Genomic DNA, 27,651 nt, shown 5'->3' with positions numbered 1-27,651 from the left:
CACAGAGGAGTCAAAATTAAACAATTCCCCATCGTAAGTACACATTGATGACCTAAGACACGAAACGAGCGGATTGTGTAAGAAAACTAACAGTATTTATATCGTTTTTACCTCTTGTACACAACCACGTCCAACTGATCTGAGTGCGCTAGTGCTTCCTGATGTGACGTGCGTGCGCGCTCTGGCTTTAGTCTGCGCAAGTGCGGAAAGCGCCGGAAGCGATCTCTCGCGCGTGTACATCACTCATTGTTTACACTTACTCTCTATGGTTTACACAGATTTCGGAAGTATTACCTTTCACTGTGAAGATCTAAACATATTTAGACGTACAGGAAATTGCAATGGAAGACGATTTCAATATATCCATAGACAACGTTGAATTTTTTTCACAACCATATTTATTTGAAACAGAATACACAGACCAAGTACTCAGGAGCGATCCCCTGCAGCAGCACGTCTTCAAGCCTCAGAGACAGAGATCTCTTCAAAATTGGTGGTGTTTTAGTAGCAAGTGTTGTGAGATGCCAACAGAAGTAGAGAGCATATGTTGTCACGAATGGAACAACTACAAGATGACGAGAGGACATTGACAGTATCACATCACACACCTGCCTGACTGAAGATCCTGATTTTTCTCCGCTGTTGAGACGTAGCGTTTTGCACGTTGTGTTTAGTTTGCCACGTATAAACTGGAGGCAACGTCCAATGCCAGAGGGACCCAATGGCACGCTGTCAATAGAGTGAGTAATGTGTTGTATTTTTATTATAAACGCAACGATTATAGGGTGCATTATAAACATTAATTTATTACAATTACTGCATTATATTTCAGACAGTGCAGATTGAAAGCGTAGCGTGTGGTAAACAATGAGTGATGTGAATGCGCGACACATCACATCCGGGGCTTTCCGCGCTTGCACAGACTAAAGCCAGAGCGTGCACGCACGTCATATCAGGAAGCACTTGCGAACTCAGATCAGTTGGACGTGGTTGTGTACAAAAGGTAAAAAATATATAAATACTGTTCGTTTTCTTACACAAACCGCTCGTTTCTTGTATTAGGTCATCAATGTGTACTTATGATGGGGAATTGTTTAATTTTCTTTGAGGTGGTGACCATAGACATCCATTATGTGAATCACAGACAAGAATGGTTGGCCCTAAAAATATCAAAATGGGAAATACTGAGGAAACAAAGAAACCTACATCTTGGATGTCCTTGAGGTAAGCTAAAACATATCAAAATTTAATATGAAAGTGAACTATCCCTTTAAATCTCAATTTTGAAAAATTGACACTTAAGACTTTTTTAAGAAGATTTGTGGTACATGGTCACATGCTGAATATACAACCCGAATTCCGGAAAAGTTGGGACGTTTTTTAAATTTTAATAAAATGAAAACTAAAAGACTTTCAAATCACATGAGCCAATATTTTATTCACAATAGAACATAGATAACATAGCAAATGTTTAAACTGAGAAAGTTTACAATTTTATGCACAAAATGAGCTCATTTCAATTTTGATTTCTGCTACAGGTCTCAAAATAGTTGGGATGGGGCATGTTTACCATGGTGTAGCATCTCCTTTTCTTTTCAAAACAGTTTGAAGACGTCTGGGCATTGAGGCTATGAGTTGCTGGAGTTTTGCTGTTGGAATTTGGTCCCATTCTTGCCTTATATAGATTTTCAGCTGCTGAAGAGTTCGTGGTCGTCTTTGGCGTATTTTTCGTTTAATGATGCGCCAAATGTTCTCTATAGGTGAAAGATCTGGACTGCAGGCAGGCCAGGTTAGCACCCGGACTCTTCTACGACGAAGCCATGCTGTTGTTATAGCTGCAGTATGTGGTTTTGCATTGTCCTGCTGAAATAAACAAGGCCTTCCCTGAAATAGACGTTGTTTGGAGGGAAGCATATGTTGCTCTAAAACCTTTATATACCTTTCAGCATTCACAGAGCCTTCCAAAACATGCAAGCTGCCCATACCGTATGCACTTATGCACCCCCATACTATCAGAGATGCTGGCTTTTGAACTGAACGCTGATTACATGCTGGAAGGTATCCCTCCTCTATAGCCCGGAGGACACGGCGTCCGTGATTTCCAACAAGAATGTCAAATTTGGACTCGTCTGACCATAAAACACTATTCCACTTTGAAATAGTCCATTTTAAATGAGCCTTGGCCCACAGGACACGACGGCGCTTCTGGACCATGTTCACATATGGCTTCCTTTTTGCATGATAGAGCTTTAGTTGGCATCTGCTGATGGCACGGCGGATTGTGTTTACCGACAGTGGTTTCTGAAAGTATTCCTGGGCCCATTTAGTAATGTCATTGACACAATCATGCCGATGAGTGATGCAGTGTCGTCTGAGAGCCCGAAGACCACGGGCATCCAATAAAGGTCTCCGGCCTTGTCCCTTACGCACAGAGATTTCTCCAGTTTCTCTGAATCTTTTGATGATGTTATGCACTGTAGATGATGAGATTTGCAAAGCCTTTGCAATTTGACGTTGAGGAACATTGTTTTTAAAGTTTTCCACAATTTTTTTACGCAGTCTTTCACAGATTGGAGAGCCTCTGCCCATCTTTACTTCTGAGAGACTCTGCTTCTCTAAGACAAAGCTTTTATAGCTAATCATGTTACAGACCTGATATCAATTAACTTAATTAATCACTAGATGTTCTCCCAGCTGAATCTTTTCAAAACTGCTTGCTTTTTTAGCCATTTGTTGCCCCCGTGCCAACTTTTTTGAGACCTGTAGCAGGCATTAAATTTTAAATGAGCTAATTAAGTGGATAAAAGTGTAAAATTTCTCAGTTTAAACATTTGCTACGTTATCTATGTTCTATTGTGAATAAAATATTGGCTCATGTGATTTGAAATTCCTTTAGTTTTCATTTTATTAAAATTTAAAAAACGTCCCAACTTTTCCGGAATTCGGGTTGTACTTGAAGAGAAATATGAGTTTGAGTATATTACTCTTCTTCTACTTCTTCTACTTACTTTAGCATCACGTTGTAAGCAAAAATCAGCGACTCTCTGGTGACTAACCTTGAGTCACTTTGCAACATAAAAAATGCTCTGTAACCAGCTATCATTCAACCAAGAAATGGAACACAAGCAAATCCAGAAGTCTGTGTAAAGGGATTTGTGGCCAATAGACTCAGCAGCAAGCTTCAGAAAAGGCTCAGTGTGTCTACTGTGATCAAAAAGAGATTCAACATGAATAAGAAAAAGGTATAAAAGATTTTATGACTCCTATATGGTTGTCTCGGGTGTAGCAGATGTCTTGATATTAAATGTGTAGGTGAGAGTTTGAGATGTTCATGATACTATTAGTTATCAGCACAACTTCAATATTTCTCCATGGGTAGTAGATAAAACCAGACTGTCCTCATTCGACAGTGATTCTCATTTCTCACCACTGAATGAGACTGAGTCTGATAAAAGAGAATGCAGAGAATTATTATTATTATTATTATTATTATTTATTTTTTTGATAGCAAATGTCATGCAATTTAATGGAATAACATTTTGACTTTGTAATCATGCGTTTATCTAAACAAGAGTCTATGGTTGAAATGTGTGACCTTTTCCTGGGCTTTTCCTAGTTCTTCATCATGTGAGTGTCTGGAGCGTAAGAATGCAGAGCATGTGCTCAGCATGCTCACATTTTCTAAAGCCTCTGTATCCAGCCAAGCTGGTATGGAGCAACATTTCACGCTGTTTTACATTTCCCTGGTAAATGGCCCACCTGGCTCCAAAGGAAATACCAAACTGGGGATGGGGAGAGTATGCAAAAGATAAATGATTTTAAATATAAGCAGTCACCCTCCCTCCATCTCACTTTCTCCTATTCATCTCAGTCTTCTCATCTCAGACAGTTAAAGCTGACTAATCATAACTGTGAACACACGTCACATAACCTTCAACAATCACTTGCTTCTCTTCACTGAACTAATGAACTCCTTTGAGAATTTGTGTTTGATTAAAAATGAAAAACTAAATTAAATGTATAATGGATTTCATGTACTCATGGGAGAATATTTGAGCTAAATGTAATTGCTTTGAAAAAGCTTCCTTGGATTTATTATATCAAGAGTTCCATAACTGTTTTGCAATTGAAATACAGTCACTCCAAAACCATTCCACTTTTTGATAATAACTGGTTGATGGGGCATATATATATATATATATGAGTCATTCTCATATATATGTGAGTCATTCTTTCAACTGATTTGTCTCAAACTGATTAATTCAGGAACAAAACATTTCTTTATGAGTGAGTCATTGAATCATTGACTCATCGGATTCAAGCAAAAACAGATTCATTCAAGAATGAACCATTTCTTTCTGAGTGAATTACTGATTCGACTGACTTGATTAGGTCAAAAACAGGTTAATTCAAGAACAAAGCGTCTTAATGAGTAAGTCATTGAACCATTCATGAAACCTAGTCATTCAAAATACGGATTAATAAGAGTCAATTAATTGTGCAATCATTGGTTTAGTTTGGACCTATCTTCATTGACAGAAAAAAGAAAAGATGAAGTGAATTGCAATTTCTTTCTTAATTCTAAGTTTTCCTAATTAATTATCTGTAGCAATTAATGCTTAAAACAACAACTTTCTAGCTCACAACTATCTAAATTGTTTAATGAATTTTCAGAAACTGAGTTACATTAAAGTGAAAACCATGTTTACATCTGTTAACGGGCAGTTCTTGTGTCATATGTGTGTATATTTGGGCCATGATTGTTAGATAGGAGATAATAAAAATCAGTGAGTAGGGCTGGGCGATATATCGAATATTAGCGATAATATCGGAATAATTTTGACGACGATGTACAATTTGAATATATCGGGAATATCGAATATTTCAAATTCAAGCATACTTTCCCAAAAGAACGCGCCGAATGTCCAAAAAAGGAACCTGTAACTGCTGACTGCTCTACGCCCCTCTACTACGAGAGCTTTAATGATAGCGGTTGCCAGATAACAAGAGTTTAAATCTCCGAATCAGAGCTCTGTGCCCGGTGTTTGCTTATTTTAAGCAATCTGGCAACCATGCGCACGTGCTCACTCCTCATTGCGGAAGAGCCGCCGACGATAATCTGAAAACACTAACAAGCTGGAATTGAGCGATCTAATGAAAGCGTCGTTCAGCCGGTCTTTGTTCTGTCGTGAGATCTCAACTGTATTGTTTGCATTTGTGATCGCAAAATAAATGCACTTACTCGACCGCTGATGTTTGAATAGAGAAACATAGGCTATGGCCATTTGGAATTACTATTGGGGAATTTCACTGATATGTTTACCAGTTTCCATAATATAGACAGAGAGAACGCAAAAGTATTGGTATTCATTTATATATATATTTATATATAAGAAATAGCTATGTGCTTCAGCAACTAGCTCCCCATCTAAGAGGGTTTTTAGTGTCAGTAGGAACATAGTTTCATGCCACAGAGCTTCTCTTAAAACCGCAGACAGTTGACAGACTTGTGTTCTTAGCTTAAAAACTTGTTAAAAAAATTAATATATAATACTTATCCCAGTTGCATAGTTTAAATTGTGAATTGCATGCACTAAAAAGTTGACAGAATGCACTTTCTGTAACTGTTACTTAATTTGCACTGCTTCAGTTACATATAGGCCTACATGTATTCATTTAATAAAAAGCAGTAAGTGATCTCTTGGTCTAGATTTTTTAACTGCTTAAATTAGCTGTTTAATCTAAATAGTTTTTTTTTTTAATGGGCAAAAGAAAATCATGCTTTATTTTTTATTATTTAAATGCAAATGCAAACATATCGAGATATATATCGAATATCGTAAAAAATTTGACAATATCGAGATATCATTTTTTTTTATATATCGCCCAGCCCTATCAGTGAGTGGTAGGGGGATGAGCAGACAGGGAAATTGATGGGCTCTTTTACTGATGCCCTGCGGCTGTAGATCTAACAGCTGGAGCAACAGCCTTCAAACAAAGAAGTCTTATGTACCATAAACCTCTCTCCTCCTCCTTTTATCTGTCTTTTTGTCCCTTACTCATTCCCACATTCCTGCCTTTTCCATCTCTTTTCATTTAATATACCACATCCATGCTAACTTTTGCGGATGGAAATGAATTTGATATCTTCCGTTCTTTCTAAAATTTGCGGGCATGACTCTATCGTGCTCCTGTGTTGTGCCACCCAGGCGTCTCCCTGGTGTCCCCTGGCCTGTAGATGACCACATCGCCCTGTGACATGCTCATAAATTATCCTGAGCACCTGCAGCTGAAGAAGGGCTTGCTGTCTCTGTTTGGGGAGCTCTATTATTGTTTGTGAGCTAGAGCTCAAGTTAAAGAATATTCCAGATTCAATGCAACAGTCTTTATGTAAAAGAAGAAGAGAAATAATTTAAAGTCATTTCTTGCTTCAAAATTTTTAAATCTGGGCTACAATGAGGAACTTATAATAGAAGTGAAGAGACACCAAGTTTTGGATGATTTAAATGCAGAACTATGAAGATTATATTTGAATAAAATAACTTTTAAAATAATATATATATTTTTATATATATTAAAATTATATCTGAGCTGTATAACCGTTAGTAAGTGATTTTTTTCTTATACTAAAATAATGTTAACACACATAGCTTAGTTTGTCTTATGACTATACTATTGAAACAATGAGTATTTACTCTTTTGAATAGGATCCTTTGCATTGTAAGTGGTTCACTGTAACTCAGATTTATGTTTTTTTTTTTTCAAGAAAAGGAGTGGAAATTAATTTTGGGGGTATTTAACAGTGCCACAAATGTTATTGATTGAGTTTAACTTCTACTTAACCCACAAGGTTATGTTTTGAGTGTTTAATTGAGACATGTTCACTTCTGTGGAATTGGAATCTTCGTTTTGCTCTCAAAATCAAAGTGCTCTTGATTTCCCCAGAAAATTGGAGTTTACAGGGGCTAACCATGTGACAAACTGCTTGTGGAATAAGTCGGAAATCCCTCGCCACTAGTTTTTTATTAAATCAGAATGCTGCATTGGGAAAAATACTACATGTGAGTGCATGGTGCAAATGAATATCATTTTCTGGTGTTTGAGGTCATTCGGTTTGTGGTGGCTCCGTCTGTGGTATCCAAAGCAGTTTTTTGTGATCAGTATCGATCTGTATTGACCTGGTCCTTGTGGTTGCAGCTGTAGGCTAATTTAGCCCACAGCTTCTTCCGTTGACATTTCCATCGACCTGTCTCGTCCTTATCGAGTGAGTCTTCAAATGGCCTTCATTTCTATGAAATAAATCACCCCTTGGCCCAGGCACTTTATAAAACAGGTACCAGAGCACACAATGAACCACTATAGTCAAAGAGAGAAGATTCAAGTAGATCTCTGCCGTGCTTTGCAATCAAATGATATAACCTCAGGTGATGGTTATGGAATATGATGAGAATGAGAAATATGAGAATAGAAATGCAATATAACACTTCATCACTTGGTATAAAATGCTGTTTTCCTTCATGACCTCAGTAAATAGTCAAACTGAATTTCCATTCATCTGTCAGCTCGCTTTGATTTACTGCTTTAGACCATGTGCTTCATCTCTAGTGCTCTGTAGAGACTGAAAAATTGGAAGATGCAGAGGAAATGGGGGGTTTAAGGGTGTTACTTTAGCTTAGAATAACCCATCCAAAAAACAAAAATATTTCTACTCGACTAATGATTCTTAAAGGATAGATCGCCCAGAAGTGAAAATTCGGTCATTTTTTTTACTCACCTTCAAACATTCAAATTAGGGGTGGGAGAAAAAATAGATTCTCCGATGCATCGCGACTCTCTCTTCAACGATTCTGAATCGATTCTGAACATTTTTTTATTTTCCCCACACATGGGCACGTGTACGCGCTAGAGATGCGGCGGGCTTCATTGCACAGAATTTGCGCTGTGAGACACGTGCACATTGCTTGACAGTCTGTGCTTCCACCCGCCGTGTTTTACTTTAGATATGCTTTCATTTATGCCATTTGGAATGCAGTACTATTAGATGCACGAAACTCGCGCACTGACATACTTTCACGTGTGCTGTGTTTGTTGACCTGAAGCTCAGTTTTTCAGTTAATAAACTGATGTACACACAGTCAGGTATGTTTTCAGAGCAGGAAAAAACATCTGATATATAAACAGATATGTGCGTGAATGCAGCCTGTTAAAGCGGCCACTTTCTATGATCTCATCAGTAATAATCAAACGGCAATAATGCTGAGGAAGAAAAGTCCTCAACTATTTTAAACTTATTTTAAATAAGTAATTGTTTAAAAAAATAAAGTTAATTTTGAACCAAATAAATTTTATATAAAATTTATATGAAATGTAGCCATGCAGTAATATTGAAAACTGAGAATGTGAGAATTGAGTTGTGTAACGGATATGCAGTTCATCGATTCATTGGTTCTGAACTAATGAATCACGGTTTGTTGAATCTAAAACAATGCAAACCCAAAGCTTGTAGATTTTGAAATCAGGCATATAAACCCAACTCTCTCTCCAAACTAAATGCCTGGCTTGGCGCCAGCCTGGCTGGATTTAAATTATTTACGACACTCTGGACGAGAAATTCCACAGTCACGTGAGCAGCCTCGAAGGAGAAACGAAACACATTCCACAACACACACACACATAAGCACACACGCACACACACACACACAAACCTTTCTTAACGTTCTTTACCTTCGTCATTTTATTACTAAGATGTATTTTGATAGGGGTGTGCATTGCATTAAGTGGTTAATCCTGTTATGCGAGGATTATAAATTGCTGACTTGTAAATTGGAAATGTTTTTGGAATGAATGTTCTCACAAAGAGTCATGATTCTGTAACTCTATCCACCTGACCAGATCATAAAACTTTACGACCTATGGGAAACAGGACAGGAAAGAGAAAGAGAATAGTACCCTTTTATTTTCTCTGTATTCTAAATGTATTGAGTATTGCCTTTTTGTGCAGTAGATGTTTCCCCATATAAATTGGAGTATCTGCAGTTTTATCGTGTGTTAATCAAACTTTAAATGTGTGTAATTCTGCATTTGAATGTAACTTCATGTTTTGATCAATTATATATGTTATTTTTGGTATCTGTTTAATCGTCATGCTTTGACGGACTCACCCAGAGACAAAGGAACTTTTTCCCCCTTCAGATCGCGGACGTTCATTGGTTGTTCGCGCAAACAGAGGCGTGAACCAGTCACTCCATAAGTAGAACTGACCCAGGAAGTTCCTCCCTGTCTTGTCCTTCTTGCTCTTGGTCCCCGCTCGTCTATCGTCTCTGATATAGATAACAGCCGTTCTCATGGCTCCTTCGAGAGCTTTCATCTCTGTTGTTTTCATTTCTTTTACTTACTAAGTTCCTTTCTACACGAGGAAGACGAATTCTGAATCATTACGTTTGTCGGACCTTTCAAATATCGCGCGATTCCGCAGCAGCCCCGGAAGACACGAAAGAACACGCCTAGCTACAAAGGACCACGCACACACGCACGCTGGTCTGGCGAGTCACAAAGAGACCACATGCAAGTATCATTCTCTATGGAGATTTAAATGCTGCTTAAAGTTTGTCTATTACCTTTTCAAGGTGATTTGTTTCGTTGTTGTCTTTCAAGGGTTACTGTCTGTGAGTTTACATAACTGAGCGTAATTCTGTGATCGCGCCTAATTCTCTTACCTCTCTCTCTCATCCTCTCTCACTCATTCTCTCTCTCTCTCTCCCTCATTTGGATTCCGTTATGTCTTGTACAAAGTTTACTGTCTGTATTGTCGTACACGTATTTATTCTGTGATTTGTAGTTTGATGTATTATTAGTTCAATTATTTAAAACCAATATATATTCATGATTGCCTCTGTCTAAAACGCTCACATCACGAGTCAATGAAATGTCTGATCTTTAGCTACAAGCTCGTTACTTTTTAGTAACCAAAATTTCATAATGATAGGATAATGTTTTCATGGCCAGAGAATATTTTTCCTTGAATTATAAGAAGTATTAACTTTATTGAAAGTTGATAAGTTAATCTTACGGCCGTTTGCTGGACAAACCACTGTTTGATTTGCGGTAATTTACAGTAAGAGATATCACTATAATTGATATGAAGAATGGAATATTGACATATTAATGTGTAAATTACAGTGCCTTGTAATGAGTTATTGATATATACAATTGACCTATTTTTCATCTTCAATAATTTTAATGTAACTGTCATATGAGATTATACAGTTGATAATCATAATTGAATTGAATTGAATTGTGAAACCATTGAAGATTCACACTCCTGTTTTTAATAAGCCAGTACTGATATACAGAAATTCCAAATATAAACATAAAGCATATACCTGCAATTTTGTTTAAGATGTAAAGTTGTAAATATGTATTTGCACTGCAGAAGAATTATTTGGGGGAGAAATTAGATCAAGAATCATTTTGGAATTGGATCGTGACTCCCAAAATCGTAATTGGATCGCATCATGAAGTGCCTGAAGATTCCCACCCCTAATAGATGTACAGGATGTATGACAACATTGTGATGCATCGTTAATCGTAATCAAATCGAATCGTGAGATACCCATAGATTCCCACCCCTAATTCAAATTATCTTTGACTTTCTTTTTTCTTACTCCTTTCTTTGTCTAAAACGACACTGGACCCCACTGACTTTCATTGTATGGACAAAACAGTTAAAACTAGAGCCCGACCGATATGGATTTTTGGGGGCCGATGCCGATATTAACTCGAAAAGAGCCGATTTATAAGCCGATATTTTGATTTTAAAAATAATCTGGATATTAGACCCATTTCCTATAAACTGCACTTACACAACATTCAATAGCAAAATATCTGCCTGTTCTATGTATGTGGGCTGTATAAACCATTTTCCAGAATGGACTATGTTAAAAAAAAGCCTTAGATTACAGTCTCAATGACTAAACAATTGCACATCAAAAGTATATATTTTTTAAGGATCAAAAAACAGTCTGGTTTTAAACATTTAACACTTTTACTTTCTTCCAGTTGAAGCTGGTTTTAACAGTCTGTGTGTGTACTGTAAATAAATTATAATACTAAAGTTAAAGTATTTGTAGAAGTAGTCCCACACTTTGCTGCTACAGCATTCACCTTTTTAAGCCATCTGTAGGCAGAAAGAGAGACAGAGAAAGAATAAGCATGTGTATTAATAATATCACCATGTATCATTACTCATGTCATCATTAGAATTATAATAATAATAAACTGGGATCTCCTACATAGGCAAAAATGAGAAATATATATATTTTTTTTATTTGTCAAGCAATAGGTAGCTATTACCTACTTATATTTAACAATATTATTTCAACATTTTCCTGTTATGTCTGTAAAGCTGCTTTGAAACAATATGTAAAAAAAAAAAAAAAAAAAAAACATTTATTTACATGTCCCCTCTGCTTTAATCATTTCTGACTGTAACTACACTATATTTGCTCTCACAGAACATTGTCTTGCCTACTATTACCGGAAGATTACGGAATCAATTCGAAGTTGAATGGTTAACGTTAGTGTCATGAACACACCGCTGTCAATTTTGAGAAGAACCACCTTCAAACAAGTTAATAGCAAGCATTCAAGGGGCCTGCTAAAAAGGAAGCTATTAGCGTTAGAGTAACGTAACCAGCCTGAATTCACCAAATTGTTCTCTGGACCTGAGGGTAGCCTCTTCTTCCTTGCTTCTCTCTTAATTCTCATCAGCAGGACTAGCGCTATCGCTCGCTTCTTACAACGGGACAGATACATGTTTGCTGCTGACCGAAAGGACGAAGAACAGACTATGAAAGAGCTCCCGCTAAACGTTTTTAAAACTCCGCCTACGCCATAGCGCAGCGCAGCGCAAATTGCGTTGTATCTGAAGGGCAACGCTGAACCCAGCTGCAAGCGCCGTGCATACCGCGTCCTGTGTGAAAGGCCCAATTACGCGGTCATTATGTGGGAAACACACTGCAATAGAATAAGAATAAGTTAAACGCTAACGTTATAGTTTGACCTCCTATTAACGTTCGCGCTTTTCCACTGATAAACATGGTATTAGCTTTGTGGCTAATCTAATATAGCAATGCATTAGCGGCTGTAAGTGATGTTACAGAATATTTAGAAGTGATAATGATAGGACCGTTAGCTAGAACTACCACACAGTTTTTATATACAGGGTATGAACTAAATCTACAATCATTTCACATGACGAACGACAGACTCACCGTCAAGACAGTGGGTGTTTCTCAATGTCAAGGAAGGATCCTCGGAAGCCAGTATTTCAAGGATGCTACGTCATCGACATCCGTCAAAGGACTGTTCCAATGTAGAGGATCCTCGGAATTTCAACCAAAGACTGAGTCCTTCGTTCGAAGAATATCCCATACACAGGAAAGGATGCATATGTGTATCCTTCGCGCTCTTCGCGCTCTCAAATCACCCACAATCCTATGCGCGCAGCTTTGCTATCTTGTTCAAAAATTCAAAAATGTCGAACGTTAGCGAAGTCGGAGCGTTAACGGTTTTTATTTACGTTACCAAACATTTGTTATAACTGTAGTAAATATAAGTAAAGTTTAACGTTTAAATGCCAGTACAAATTACTACTATATTGATATTGTAAATTATACAAATACAAATGGTTAACTAAACCGGACCTGTCATTTAACAATTGGTTACATCATCAGCATTTCTTTTATAAATAACTAGTTAAGTTGGCCAAAGTAATTTAACGATACCATTCACAGCGTTATTCAAACGGACCTTTTCACTGACGTAATGACGCAATTACGTGCACTTGCTAGCCTGTTCCATTTACGTTTTCTCCGAATGCTTAAGAGGAATCTTGCCTAGCCTCTGAAGGAAGTGACTTGGAAGGACCAGTCCTGCCAAGGAAGGATCCTTGACATTGAGAAACGCCTAGTATCTCCGTGGCTTGGCTGATCGCTTTCTTCTGTAGTGGACTTCTGGCGCTGTTGTTAACTCTGGAGCTGCAGAGCTCCCTCTGGTGGGCACACTATGCAACACTCATAACATGAGTGAAGCATGAGACTCTGTTTCTCATGTTTCATCGGCCGTTATAAATGCCGATGCCGATTTAAATGCAATTAGCTTATATCGGCCGATAATATCGGTCGGGCACTAGTTAAAACATGTTTCAGAAATTTATTCTTTTAGGTTCTATGGAATAATGTAAAACATACAGGTTTGAAACTACTTGAGGGTGAGTAAATGATGGCACAATGTTAATTTTTAGATGAACTATCTCATTAATAGTGAGCTGCTGCTTCATGAATCTATCCTCTGTCCAACAATGTCTCAGGAACTTACAGTGACAAAACCAGCATATGTGTGGGAAGCACCCATTTTTAAAACAACATGAAGGCTTCTTTCTTCCTTCTCCCTGTACTCTGTGACCCTCTCCACAAAGATGTCTCTGACACGCTGTGAAATCCATCAGTAAAATCAGCTTGTCTTCACTAGCAGAGTGTTTTGAATTATGGAGACCCTGGGAATACAGGAATATTGATTGAGACAATTGGCATTTGCCTCTTCCTGGCTGCTCATGTCCTGTTTTTAACTCTGTTTAAAGTCTTAAGTGCATGTAGGCTGCAGACATTAATAATAACCTGTACAGGAAATGAAACCGGATGCAATCAGGATATTGAGCATGAGAGCAAATAAAGACTGACATCTTTTCATGAGGCTTTTACTGAAAAGTTGTCTCTTTTGTCTCCGTCTCTCATTTAGGTCCATGGGGTAGGTGCATGGGCAGCGAGTGTGGTCCGGGAGGAAGTCAAAGCCGAGCGGTATGGTGCGCCCATTCCGAAGGCTGGACCACTTTACACACCAACTGCCAGCAGTCGGAGCGACCCAGCAACCAACAGAGCTGCTTCCGGGTGTGCGATTGGCACAAAGAGTTGTACGACTGGCAGCTAGGGGCCTGGAACCAGTGCGTGCCAGTGTCTATGCGCAGTGTGGGCGTGCCAAGGCCAGCGGTGTGCACTCGGGGCGAAGAGGGCATCCAGACACGGGAAGTGGGCTGTGTGCACAAATCGGATGGCGTTCCCGCAGAAGATGCCATCTGCGAGTACTTTGAGCCCAAGCCACGGTTGGAGCAGGCCTGCCTTATCCCATGCCCACGTGACTGCGTAGTGTCCGAATTCTCCCCATGGACATCCTGCTCTAAGAGTTGTGGGATGGGTCTGCAGAACCGCTTGCGATGGGTTCTAGCCCCGCCCCTTTTTGGCGGTTCAGCTTGCCCCAACCTCACAGAGTTCCGCACCTGCCAGCCGGGCCCCTGTGAGGGTGAGGAGAGCCTGCACAGTCTGAGGGTGGGATCTTGGGGCCCCTGCATGGCTTCACCTATACGACAGACCCGAGAAGCCAGAGAGCCCAAACCTGAACGGAAAGCAAAGCGAGATCGGAAGGCCAGACAGGAACGCCAGGGCAAGCGTCGCAAGAACAAAGAGAAAAAGGAGGTGAAGGAAAACAAAGGAGAACGTGTGAAGGATAGGGTCAGGGTGAAGGGAAGGATGAGGGACCCTGAGACCAGAGAGCTCATCAAAAAGAAGAGGACGAGGAATCGTCAAAACCGCCAGGGGTTGAAGTTCTGGGACCTGCAGGTGGGCTACCAGACCCGGGAGGTGACGTGTGTTCACCGAAGCGGAAGCACAGCGGCGCTCAGGTCAGCCTCTTTTTCTTTACCTTTCATGCATGATTTGGTTATGAAATTGTTATTCTTTCAGAGGCATCTTTCTGTGATTTTCTTGAGTTTGTTAATGTTTTGTTTGAATGTAGTAGAAGCTATTACAATCAAAAGTTTATCTAGTGTTTTTCTAGAGTGTTTTTTTTTGTTTTGTTTTGTTTTTTTTGTTTTATAACAATGCCAGTTAAATATTTGGATCTCAGTCTTGGTAATGATACAGCTTTTCCAATTCGATTCCAATTCTCCAGCTCTGACAACATTTTGATTTTGTTCAGTAGTCAGCTAATTTTTTAATATATGCAAGGACTTTTTTAATTTAATAAATTACAGAAATCTTCATTAAAAAAAAAAAACCCTTTCCAAGTAATGATGATAAAATTTGTCTTTTTTAAAATGTAAGAAAATGTATGTACAGTACCATTTGAAAGTTTGAGGTAATTAAGATTTGTTATTGTTTTTAAAATAAGTCTCTTTATCACACAGGTTGCATTTATTTGATAAAAAAATACAGTGAAAACTGTAATATTGTGAGTTATTAAAACAATTTGAAAACAATTATAGTTTAATCTATAATTCATTCTTGTGATGGCAAAGCTGAAATTTCAGCAGCCATTACGCCAGTCTTCAGAGTCACGATACTTCAGAAATCATTCTAATATGCTAATATATATATTTTATATTACTACAAAATAAAAATAAAAATCTTACTGACCCCAAACTTTTGAACAGTAGTGTATATCTATTAAAAAGTCAATTATTAAAATCAACAGTGCTGTCCACACTACTGCGAGTTAGTTTAAATGAATGTGGTAATTAATCACAAAATCAATATTTGTACCCAACTCTTACAGAAAGATGTCAACATTGAACAAAGAACTGAGATTGATGAGCCAAGATGCCACTGCACATCTACACTTAATATCTAACTCATGTTATCAAGTTGTGTGTTGATATTTTATTCTTCACATTGCAGCTTTAGCAAAGTTAATAGCTTATAGATCTTGAGGGCTATTAATATTAACTTGAGGCATGTGTTCTGTATTATTAGTTTTTATCTATTTGTGCTTGTTCTTTGTAGACTGCACTGCATGTTAACAATCCGAACTGCAATGCTCATTTAATCTGGTCCCTGTGTTGTAATTTCCCTCTCTTTTAGGGATTGTCGAGTATGATAACTGACATTTTAAACAGTTCTTGCAGTGGAGTTTCCCTCGAGGAAGTTTCTGAGAGTCTGTCAGTAATAGACTGACTAGAGAGAGAAATCTAATTTATGGAGCTATGCTCTCATATCAATATTATGACCCAAGCCCACTGCCTTGCCATCATTCCATCACCTATTAGTAACTGCCTGCCCAGAATGTAATTGCATCATTCTAACCCAAAGATTTAATGGTCATCTTCCTTCAGAAATGTCCCCTCATCATTTTCCTATCAATTTTCAGCTATACCAGTAAGTAGTTTTATGCAGCCGATAATATGGCCTTTTTACGCCAAGTGGTTTTCATTACGTTTGCGTTTTTGCACAGCCTGTTATTAAGAGTGTCTTTTATTGACGTTTCATTAACGCATTTGATTCGAAAAGCATGTTATGCTCGCATATCTCCAATGCATGTCCTCATTCTGTCTCAAATGGTGGAACTTTTAATGTGCTTTAGTTGAAGAGGTATTGCCAAGTGAAATGGGAATATCACTATGAGCAACTTTCAGAGTGAATTTCAGCAAGCAACAGAACCACCAACACCCACTTTGATTGTGTTTTTGTGAAGAGGCTTTCGGAAGCACAAAAAAAAAAAGAAGTCTGTCATGTTCACTGTAGGTTCCCCTTCTAGAGTCAGAATGGGGATGTCATATCTGCCTGTATTTGTTGTTATATGGGATTAGCAGAGGAAGATGGAGAGAGATATGCACTGTCCCAGGCAGATCAGTACATTAGAGCTACTCATTGACTTCACAGATGGCTGAAATCCCTAAAGAGGCTTAGCTGATTCTGATGGCCGTGTTAATGCAGCACCCTGCCCTGGGTCAAATGTATGGAATGGCATGGTCAGAAACAAGAAAGCCTCAAAATCAGACATCTCATTACAGTGTCAGTTTTTTAATGTGACACAACGCATTACCCACAAAGCGGAAGGAGACACAAGCGCTGAGTCCTTAATCGCATACTGCAAGGAGTCAGCAGTGTTTTGATTTGAGGGCGCGGGCAAACGTAAAGAGAACGTTGTGGTGTGTGTCCATTGCAAGATAGAGCTGGCATACCACAACTAGGGCCCTATGATTTCCGCGATGCAGAAAACGCGCAGAGAATCGCGGAATCCAGTCATAAAAAGGGAATTTACAGTTTAATGCAGAATGGCACGGAATTTGCCAAATTTTGAATGAATTAATAAAAAATAGGTCATTGCACTTACATCAAATCACGATATGGACTAATATCTGCAAATATTAAGCCAGAACAATCTGTTTAAATATGAATCCTGCATGTTCTGCGTGTCTCTGTTAAAGAATGGCGCAGATTCGTTTATCACACACACTGAAGCGCGCGTGACGCTCCGGTGATTTCAGCATCTGCTGTCTCACTAAATAAGGACGTGAACACATGAACAACATCTCCAGAACTGCTCTGACAGTCACTTCATGAGCATTTGACCGTTTGATTTGAGTAAAACTAGCGTCACATCACATACACAGAACTGTAAAGGTACGTCAACCCGTCAAAATAAAAGTCCGGTTAAAGACTATTGTTCAGCAGAATGTACGTACATAGCCTACTACTAAAAATAAATAAATAAATAAATAAATGTTTTAAGGTTTAATCACACAACATTTCTTCCATGTTTTATTTTTTATAGTAAATCCCCTTTGTTTACCAAAAGGTTAAGTTAATTTTCAATAATTAAAAGATAAATTAAATTAATGTTTTATGTGTTTAATGTGCATCTCAGAAAATGCTTTATTAAACCCCAACTGAATGGCACTTAAATGCACTTAATTCATCTGTCAACTTTAGTGTCATTGTTCACAGTACAGACAGAGAAACAATGGGTAATAATTAAATGTTTATTTTTGATGTATGCATTGCATTCTATGCATTTAAAAAATACAAATATTTTTTTTTCTAAAAAAGGAAACTTAGTTGTTCATTTTAAGAGAACCAGGAGTCTTATTTTCTCTTGCATAATTAATATTGCACTTTAATTAAGCAAAAACACATTTTATCCAATTACTCGATGAAATCGATGGAGTTTTTGGTAGAATACTCGATTACTAAAATATTCGATAGCTACAGCCCTACTCCACACAGTGAATACCGATGCAGAGAGGAGAGAGCAAACGAACACACATTTACAAATTATAAGTATAAAATGAGGATTTGTAAAGGAAAATGTTGGAAGATTTCCATATAAGCCAAGAGGAGAGGTTTATGTTACACCATGCCCTACATCATCTGCTTGAATGCCACTCTCTCGTGAACACATATATGACAGTTAGCGGAACCTAGAGATTTCGGTTTATAAAGTTTTAAATATGGATTTTTTTATTTTTTTAAACAAACACATCACTTCAAAAGATATTTATTAACCCTTTTATTTTTATAATGAATGGACACACTTTATTGGGCATCGAAATCTCGACCCCAATTCACTGCCATTATAAAGCATGGAAGAGAGAGGAATTTTTTTTATATAACTCTGATTGTATTCATCTGCAAGAAGAAAATCATACACATCTAAGATGGCTTAAGGGTGAGTGAATCATGGGGTAATTTTCATTTTTGTGTGAATTGTCCCTTTAATGCCAGTCTGAGGTGGAAGGGACAGTGGTGAAAATGATACTCTACAAGCATTTATGAATCATGAATACACAAAATTTCACACTTTTTGGAGAAATTGAAAGCAAGCTTGATTGAAAATCAGCAAATGCAACTTTGGATTAAAAATATATTAATTGTTCTTGATTGTGATGGAAATCACATAACAATTGAGGGACAGCCATAATACAGTATGTGTAAAACGTGTGACGTGTAAAAAAAAATACATATTTGTTTATTTGCATTTTCGATATTTAAAGATGAATTTTCATATTATGTTTAAAGTTCTGTCGAAGACAATGTAAACCTATGCCATCTATACATAAAACATGTTTGAAAAGTAGAACAAATTTTAATGTGGCACAAATGTGGCCTACTTTGAATAAATACGCTGCAGAGGCACTTTAATAAATGTAAACCTTGTAATAGATTCTTAAACTTGTAAAGTCAAGTCACACACAGATACAGGAATGGCCTCAGTCTGGATTTAATTCAACAGCCTTTGACACCAACGACGTGATCTGTGAACCAACCAAGCCTCTGATTTCTTCATCTGACTGATTAAGACAAATGAGATCTTGCTTACATGTCATGTAGGAGCTCTAGTGAGGACCACAGTCTCAATCATAACAACCCCCAAAGCCAAGCTGTCGTTTGATGCCTCTTAATTAAAATTCATGAAAGTCATACTTTGATACATATCTAAATTGAATCACAATCAGTAGTGACTGCATGAGATAGAAATGAAAGAACATTGGTGAAGAAAACTGGTGAGATGAAAGGTCAGAATGATTAAGATGATTATCTTTATTATTGCATATATACAAAATGATATACAGTAATTGGATGGGATTGGTTGAAAAAAGCTTGGTCAGGCTTGAGATTATAATTTTTCTTTCTTTTCTAACATTACTATTACTTACTATAATTTATAAGTAATAGCATTCCTTTCTTGTGGTGTTTAGAAATAACAATTTTGATGTCACAGAAGTGTAGACAAGATGTTTCTGCAGCTTAGTTATAATAAATCTTGTATTAATTGATCCATAATAGACTTTATTCTGTGTCCTTACAGCCAGTGTAAACAGCAGACTCTTCCCGTGACATATCAAGCGTGTGTCATCCCAAAGGACTGTGAAGTAGCCGAGTGGTCGGACTGGTCTGCCTGCTCAAAGGAGTGCTATGATCTGAATGGGCGTAAGGGACAGCGGACACGCACACGTCAGGTGAAGCAGTTCCCAGTGGGTGGAGGAGCCGAGTGTCCTGAGCTGGAGGAGACTGAACCATGTTCTCCTCAAGGAGAAGGAATCCCGCCATGTATAGTGTAAGTGCAACATCCATTCTGCTTTGGTGCTTGGGACATGACATTTATATTATATCTAATATAAATCATTTACTGTATGTGATGTCCATACTTGATCTGTTGCATCTAAAGATGAAGTTTAAGTCAAGTTACCATTATTTATATAGCGCTTTTTACATCGCAGATTGTGTCAAAGCAGCAAAGTAACTGAAATGATTATGATGAAAAGATTATCAGTTAATATAAATATTTTCGGGGTGATATTCAATATTATATTTTATATTAAAATGTAGTACTGTCAAAAGATTAATCATGATTAATCAAACCAAGATAAATGTTTTGGTTTACATAATATATGTGTGTGTACTGTGTATATTTATTATTATATATAAATACACAAAGATGTATGTCGTATATGTTATGTTTACATATAAAACACATTTATATATAATGTAAATTATGTTCATATAAATATATACATGTTAATATTTTCAAAATATTTAAAGTAATTTATGATTTCTATTTCAAATGGGTATTTTTTCTTTAGAATTTTCTGTTAATCAAAGAATCAAAGGGGGAAAAATGAGTCAGGGTTTCCTCAAAAACACTAAAATATTACATTTTGTTAATATCAACACACAATATTAAAACAAATTAAAATAGAAAACATTTTTTTTTATTTAATATTCTATAGTTTTACTTTTTATTTAATTTATGGAAGTTACTGTTTTTTATTGTATTTGATTAAATAAATGCAGCCCTGGTGAGAATATGAGACTTTAAACACACACACACACACACACACACACAAAGTAAGATTTTTTTTTTTAATAGTAATAGGCCTACAGTTTTCCATAATATCTCTCTCTGTATGCACGTCATCTGTTGACGGCTTTTGGAAAGCATAAATGTGTTAAAACCCAGATGGAGGAGTGAAGGGGGGATGAGGGTGGTGGTGAAGGTCCTGTAGGGGAAGATGGAGAGATGGCAGCGGGTTGGAGGTTTGGCACAGCGCCACCCTGGAGGAGGTGAGCTGATGAATAGTGAACGTCTGAGAGGACAGGCCACACGCTGTCTAATCTGATCTCCCCACAGATGGGCCGGTCCATTCCCCGTCACTCATCACCTCGCTACACTGGATCTCACCAGAGCTGAGCGTTTGCCTCCCTATTTGATGGAGGTGAATGGTGCTCCTGTAATGCTGACCCAGTGTGTGCCGGGCCGCGCTCTCTCCCCAAACCCCACATGTACTTTCACTGCTGTCACAGAGAATCCTTTACAGCAGGGGTTTATGACCAGACATCCCCCAGAATGAGATTCAGGTGGCCAAGAGTGGCTTGTAACCATTAAAATTTAATATTCACCTACTGTTAAGCATGTCGTAAATCTATTAAAGGCATAGTTCATTCGGTATTGTTTACTCACTATTATGTTGTTCAGTATAATTTAATGTTGAAGAAGCTATTTTGAAACTGTAATGTAGTCTAGCTTCATTTAGGTCAAGCTACTATTGAAACAGTATTTTGCTACACTGCAAAGTAGTAACAAAAAGTAGCTAACTGTTCATTGATGCTGTTTAAAGGCAAAACGTTGTTTTTTTATTATATATTTTTTTATATCGCTTGGATTATTTTGAACATTTAGATGAATGGCAGGATTTAAAATATATTTTTTACAATATAAAAGAAGAGCTCAAATGCAACAGTGACTTCTGTGCAGAATTTTGAGTCAGTGTTTTGAGTCATCCAAAGGAATAATTTCTTATGAATGCTGTAAGTGTTGCCCCTGGACTCATTATGTTGTGTTTTCCCTCCATGTGTTCCTTGTCCCATGTTGATTGTCTCATTGCGCCTGTGTTGAGTAATTATCCCTAGTACTTAAGTTCCTGTCTTCGCGTCTTTCCTCTGTCGGGTCTGCATCGTCGATACCTGTAATATCCCTTGCTCCTATGCTGGATTACCCTTGTGTTTCGAGAAATTAAAAGATTGTTCATTGTGCTCCTTGTATCCTCATTCCTCTCGTAGTGAAGTGTGACAGTCAAAAACAGTAGCTATTTTTCCATTACCCTGTTTTTATGCACATTTTGAAGTATCACATTGAAAACGAGTGATGGAAAAGGCAAATTTTGAATAAAAATCTCTTACTTCGCGAAAACTTTTTTACACTTTCTCTTGTGGTTTTTCACTAAGGGTGAAAAAGGGTTCATGCTAATAATGGGAGATGGAAACACACTTGACGGATAAATTCCTCCATGCGCATCAAAATCATGTGACTTTACGCTGTGGGACGGCAAAACCTGACTAACCAGCGGGCCGATCTTTGCTTACAGAGCTGTTACACGAATGCATTCCCAAACAGCAGGCATCCACCTCTGAAAGCAATGACTGCATTTATTTTGTTTCGTCTGCTCGCGCTGAGGTGCAAGTCATTTATTATATATATATATATATATATATATATATATATATATATATAAATTATTATATTCAATGGCTTCTCCTGCTTTTCTTAGTGATATATAGTACCAGCTTACAAAGAAGTGACAATTGTGTTCCCTTTGACTAGTTGGATGGAAACGGTACTTATTCGGAAATGTTTTATGCGATATTTCAATTTTGCGCATAAGTTATATTTTCAGCTTTGGATGGAAATCTGGCTAGTGAGAGAAATTTTTATCATTACTCTCTTTGTTTCCATCCAATATAGCACTCAGATTTAGCATATTGTGAAAGTCTCTAATATATCTTTATTTGAATCAAAAGTTTACAAAATGTTGAATTGTTATTCTCTTTAAATGTTGCCATCTGATAGGGCACATTCACGTTAGCATACATAAAAGTATGGTGCATTAAAACACAGCACATCTTAATTAGAATATTGTAAATGTATGTAAAATTGGTTTATTTAAATCAGTTTCATTTAATTCATAAATTTTTAATATATATGTGAACGTATTGGGAAACTGCTTTGCTGGTGGTGCATTATGCTACTTAACTATTAACATGCAGTGCATTATTCATTCAAGTACCCCCCCAAAAAAAAGAAAGCTTTCTCATTTCACACATTATGTGGAACTCTAGTATAGTGCATAAATGGAAAGAGAGGCCCTTAAAACAAAATATTGAATGCAGTCTTGTCAGAAGCACACTCAAACACACACGGACTCACAGCTCATGAATATGGAGCTCTGCATTTGTGGGGTCAAATGGACTTCATTTTGAATCTGTGAAAAAGGTTGAGAGTTGAGAGACATTACCATGGAAAGTCAGCAGGAATTCTCTATTGGTTTTAAAATACAACCTGCTTGTATTCAAAAACTGAAATACATTTTTCATATTTCCTTCATTTACACTACAGAAGCAAAGCAAGGGACCATTTCACCCTTATTTTAGAGTGCATGCTCATGGTCAAGAAATGTTTTCTAAAGATGCTTTCTTTTCTTTTTAATATTCTTATTTGAGCTCTTCTAAAAACCAAAAAAGCCAGATTTGTTATACTGAATGTCACTGGACATTTAAACACACAGCACACAAATGCAGCACGCTTCCCCCCCCCTGAGCATGCCCTCCAGCTTTTGATCAGCAAGACACACATTGAAAAGAAATGGTGATCAAAGGCCAACGTAAAGAGGAGGTGCTGTCCTTTTCAGCTAGTGCTAACACGGTTAACACTGAACCAGAAGTTGTTGGGTGGGGGGGGTGATTTTTTTTCATTTATGTGTATCAACATTTCATTAGTAAAGGCTTGAAGACCTTTACTGAAAAGACCATAAATTCATTGGATATTGTTATAACTGTTTCAAAAATAAATAAAAAAAATTAACCCCACACACCTTGTAGGTACTTGATAGGTGCACAGGAAAAATGACCAAAAGCAGGTCCAAACTCAGAATAGGGAAAAAAAATGTATTCACTCACAATGTTATGGTTCATGACCTTCATTAGGCATGTTGAATAAATGTATATTTTGATACATTTGCAAGGGCGGATTATATGCAGGATTTATTATTTTTTGTAAAAAACATGACACAAATATGTTAACATAACATAACATAACATAACAATTTAATAAGTCATCCAAAACACTGAAAGAAACTATAAAAGTAAACTAATTTATTTGTAAAGTGTATGGAAAAAATTTGAGGCATTGCCTTGGCAACTAAGTGAAATAAATTCAGTTGAAGCACTATAATTATTAACTGAAAATAAATTAAGTTAAAACTGTATACTATAACTAATAACTAACTGAATAAAACATTTTTTAAATGCATATAAAGAATTACAAAATTAAAATGAAAACTAACAAAATAAAACGTATAGCTTAAGTAAGCGTAAGTTTGGTTCTAGTCTAGCTAGTGGAAGTAACAAATAGGCAGTTAAGTCTGGTGGTTAAGTTAAAATGTATGTCCTTACGACAATTAACCATGGTTTTACTACATATTAAAAAAAAAGAAAACTTCCGTTAAATCATGGTAACTAAAAAGTAACCATGGATTCACTACGCTAACCATAGTTTAACCGTGGTATTTATAGTAAAACTGTGGTTTTACAAATGGTAATCAATACACCAAAAAAACATGGTTACTACCCTTTTACTATAATACATAATTTCCATCTGGACAGGAAAAAATCGAATTAAAAATTGCTTATGATAATAAGTACAAAGTGTGTCATTATTGTTGCAACATTTCTATCCAGAGCTCAGCTTTTGATGCTGTTTCCCTAGTGTTCTTTCGCTAACATGATAAATCAAAAAGCAGCAGTCCATCCATCAAACTCAATGATGCTCAATAAAGCTATGACCTTAGCACGCATCCTGACTGGCGTGGCTTCTGATTAGTCTATTTAAAATCATCTATATTTATAACTCCAAAGGACAGACCAAAGTACTTTATTTTTGTGTAATAAAAACAAATCTCTAGCCTTCAGAGGATAAATGTAGAGAACATTAAATACTCATCAGCACACGTCTGTTCACTAAATGTCCTTCCTTCCTCTGTCTCCGCAGGTATAATTGGCGAACCACAGAGTGGAGCGAATGCAGAGTGGATGTGCTCCTCAGCCAACAGGACCGTCGCCGGAGCAACCAGACAGGGCTCTGCGGAGGCGGGGTTCAAACCAGGGAGGTCTACTGCGTTCAAGCCCCCACCGAAACCTCATCTAACCTCAGCTCCCTTAAGAACAAAGATGGTAACAAAACTAAAATTTTCAGTGTCTTAACCCTCTGCTTGTGGTTAATGCACTTGCTGGTTTAAAAATATATCCCGAACCCATTCTGCTCTCTCTCCCCAATCATTTCCTGTCACATTCTCACCAATTATTTAAGCTTGATGCAAGTTCTATACGCAGTGTACTGTATGCGAGCACACAAACACTTTCCATTCAGTGAATATAACTAAATCCAGATGATTTAATAGATAATCATTAGGATTTGGCAACCGTTCTTTTACTAGTGAGAAACGGGGCAGCAGTCTACATCATCTTACATTTGTTGTGCATGTTTTTTTTTTCTTTTTTTTTTATGCTAGCATTAACATTAAAACAAGCTCATCCATGTGCTCAACTCAAAACTTGCCAAGACCCATATTGTGAAGATGGCGCAGTCACTTGAATTAGAGCCCAGCTTCCAAAAATGTTCCCAGTTGGTGCTGACATCAACAGTATGGCAGCATATGATTATGGCAATATGATTTAAGCATTTCATTGAATTTGTGAGATATAATATAATAGTAAAATAATATAATTGCCACTGTTTATTATGTCTCTATAACATGAGAATATTAATTGTTATGGGTAAATCTAACTGGCAGTTTCTTGTATTAAACTATTATTTGTTCCAGAGCAAACTGTTTTGGCTTAGAGCAAAGTTTCATAACTTTATAATTGTATATATTTTAATGCTGTATCAGAGTGCTGCCTTGTATTTTTGGCTGAATTGATTAGCTAATTTATAAGTTTTGTCATTAAATTCTAGATGGCACAGGCTGATGGGTCCTTTGCACAAACTGATTCATAGCTACTTGTCACAAGCTGATTGGTTCATGTTGCATACAAAGCCAATTTTCTTTCTATTTTACATTTATATGGCTTGTTAGCATTCACTAGAGCAGTTCCCAGTGTGCTGTTTAGAGTTCCTCTGAAACCTTCCACCTCCCCAGCTTCACCTGTATAGATCTGCTATATACAGGTTATAATATATGCTATTTGTCCAGTGGCTAATCTTAAATACTCATTTGGTATTTAGAAACGCTCTGTGTTAGTGATGGTTATTTTGTCTGAATCTCAGCCGTGCTGATATATAGACATATCGCACGACTACTCATGTGATATTTGATAAAAAGTTGTGTGACTAACATGCTTGATGCTAAGTTATATTTGGTAAAATCGCCTTCCTGTTTTTGGTTTTGGCCCCCCTTCAGGCTTACAGGTTCACTGTTAGCTGTTAGACAAAGATCAGTTGATGTTTGTATTGTGGTACACAATTCAAGCCTACATATAATTGAATTGGTTTTTAAAGGCTGAAGTTAGATCACCAGGGGGAAATTAAGGAATAGCGAAGGCAGAGCTGTACAAATTAATGAGGCAGCTACTGTGGAATTTAAATGCTAATGCCGTCACAGACATACACACAGGTGCACATACACCCTAACACAAATTCTCTCTGGAGTAATAGGACAGAAACAAAGAGGTGCCAGTGCCTCATGCCATGCGCCGAGGCTGGTGCTGGCCCTATGCTCACTGTCAGCCTGACACAGAAACTCCCCTGCCATCTGCTCTGAGAGCTGAACCGTCGACCTCTCAGGGAACTTATTCAAATGTCCACAGCTGTCTTCAAGCAGTCATTGCCTAGTATGGCTTGGTCACACTACACACAGGAAGACAAAGCACAAAGAAAGCAGCTCGCCTTTTTGAAATGAAACAAATAGGCTAAAACTCACAATGGTGTATTTAACAGCTAGCCATGATTAAACTTTTTTTTGAATGCCTGTGCTGATCTGCTGACGTTATCTATTGAGGATTATGTCTTTCAGCTGAGCAACATAGGCATCTTGTAGTCAGTGTAGTCAATTTTTGTTGTTAGTATGCTATTATTTTTTGTATGAAACACTAAAAATGAATTTTTAAGGAATCCTAACCTATATATTTTCTACATAACACCAAGTTCATTGAGAGCAAAACAAAGTTCCAGAACTAAATCCACCACCTAAAAGGTGCTCTAAGTGATGCCGGGAGTCGTAACTTGTGAGGAGATGTTTGCTGGATGTGACAAAAAATGTTTTGGCCTAAAAAATGTGTGACACCTTTAAGTAGCTCATGCATTGATGTTGAGCACAGTTGATAGTTTGGCTGTTGAAATTCATATTTTTCATTGGTAAAGATCTGTAATGCATGGACTTAAATGTGTAATAAATAATGGCCAATTTTCTTTGTCTTTACTAGTGAATTTAATTTATAATATCTGGAATCACCATAAAACAGTTGCTACTTAATATTTTTGTGGAAACCAGAATACATTTTTTTTTTTTCAGAGCACCATCAAATTATTTTTTTAAGAATAGTATTTACTGCCATTATCTATAAATGTAATACATCCTTGATGAATGAAAGTTAAAAAAATAAAAATAAAATAAAAAAACTGACCCCAAAGTAGTGTACACTGAAGAAATCGAATAAACTATAATACTGGAAATATTTAGTGAGAAAACAACAACAATACACCCAAAAAGTGCACACCCAATTCGTATCTCTTTTGTTGTGCATCTTGGTGAATCAGGACCTTGGTGTC

General features: G+C 37.2%; 1 protein-coding gene across 1 annotated transcript in view; it reads left to right on the top strand.

Annotated features, from left to right (window-relative positions):
- LOC132145431 (thrombospondin type-1 domain-containing protein 7A) overlaps positions 1–27,651 on the top strand; it is a 117,341-nt gene that overhangs the window by 41,387 nt on the left and 48,303 nt on the right. The window contains exons 2-4 of the mRNA XM_059556461.1: positions 13,798–14,734; positions 19,639–19,887; positions 24,874–25,055. Coding sequence (XP_059412444.1) covers positions 13,798–14,734; positions 19,639–19,887; positions 24,874–25,055 — 1,368 coding nt within the window. The remainder of the gene's footprint in view (positions 1–13,797; positions 14,735–19,638; positions 19,888–24,873; positions 25,056–27,651) is intronic.

The sequence above is a fragment of the Carassius carassius genome, chromosome 8 (assembly GCF_963082965.1).
Source record: "Carassius carassius chromosome 8, fCarCar2.1, whole genome shotgun sequence".
In the NCBI taxonomy this organism is placed as follows: domain Eukaryota; kingdom Metazoa; phylum Chordata; class Actinopteri; order Cypriniformes; family Cyprinidae; genus Carassius; species Carassius carassius.
The sequence above is the reverse complement of the archived record's forward strand: the minus strand, read 5'-3'. Positions and strand labels throughout refer to the sequence as shown.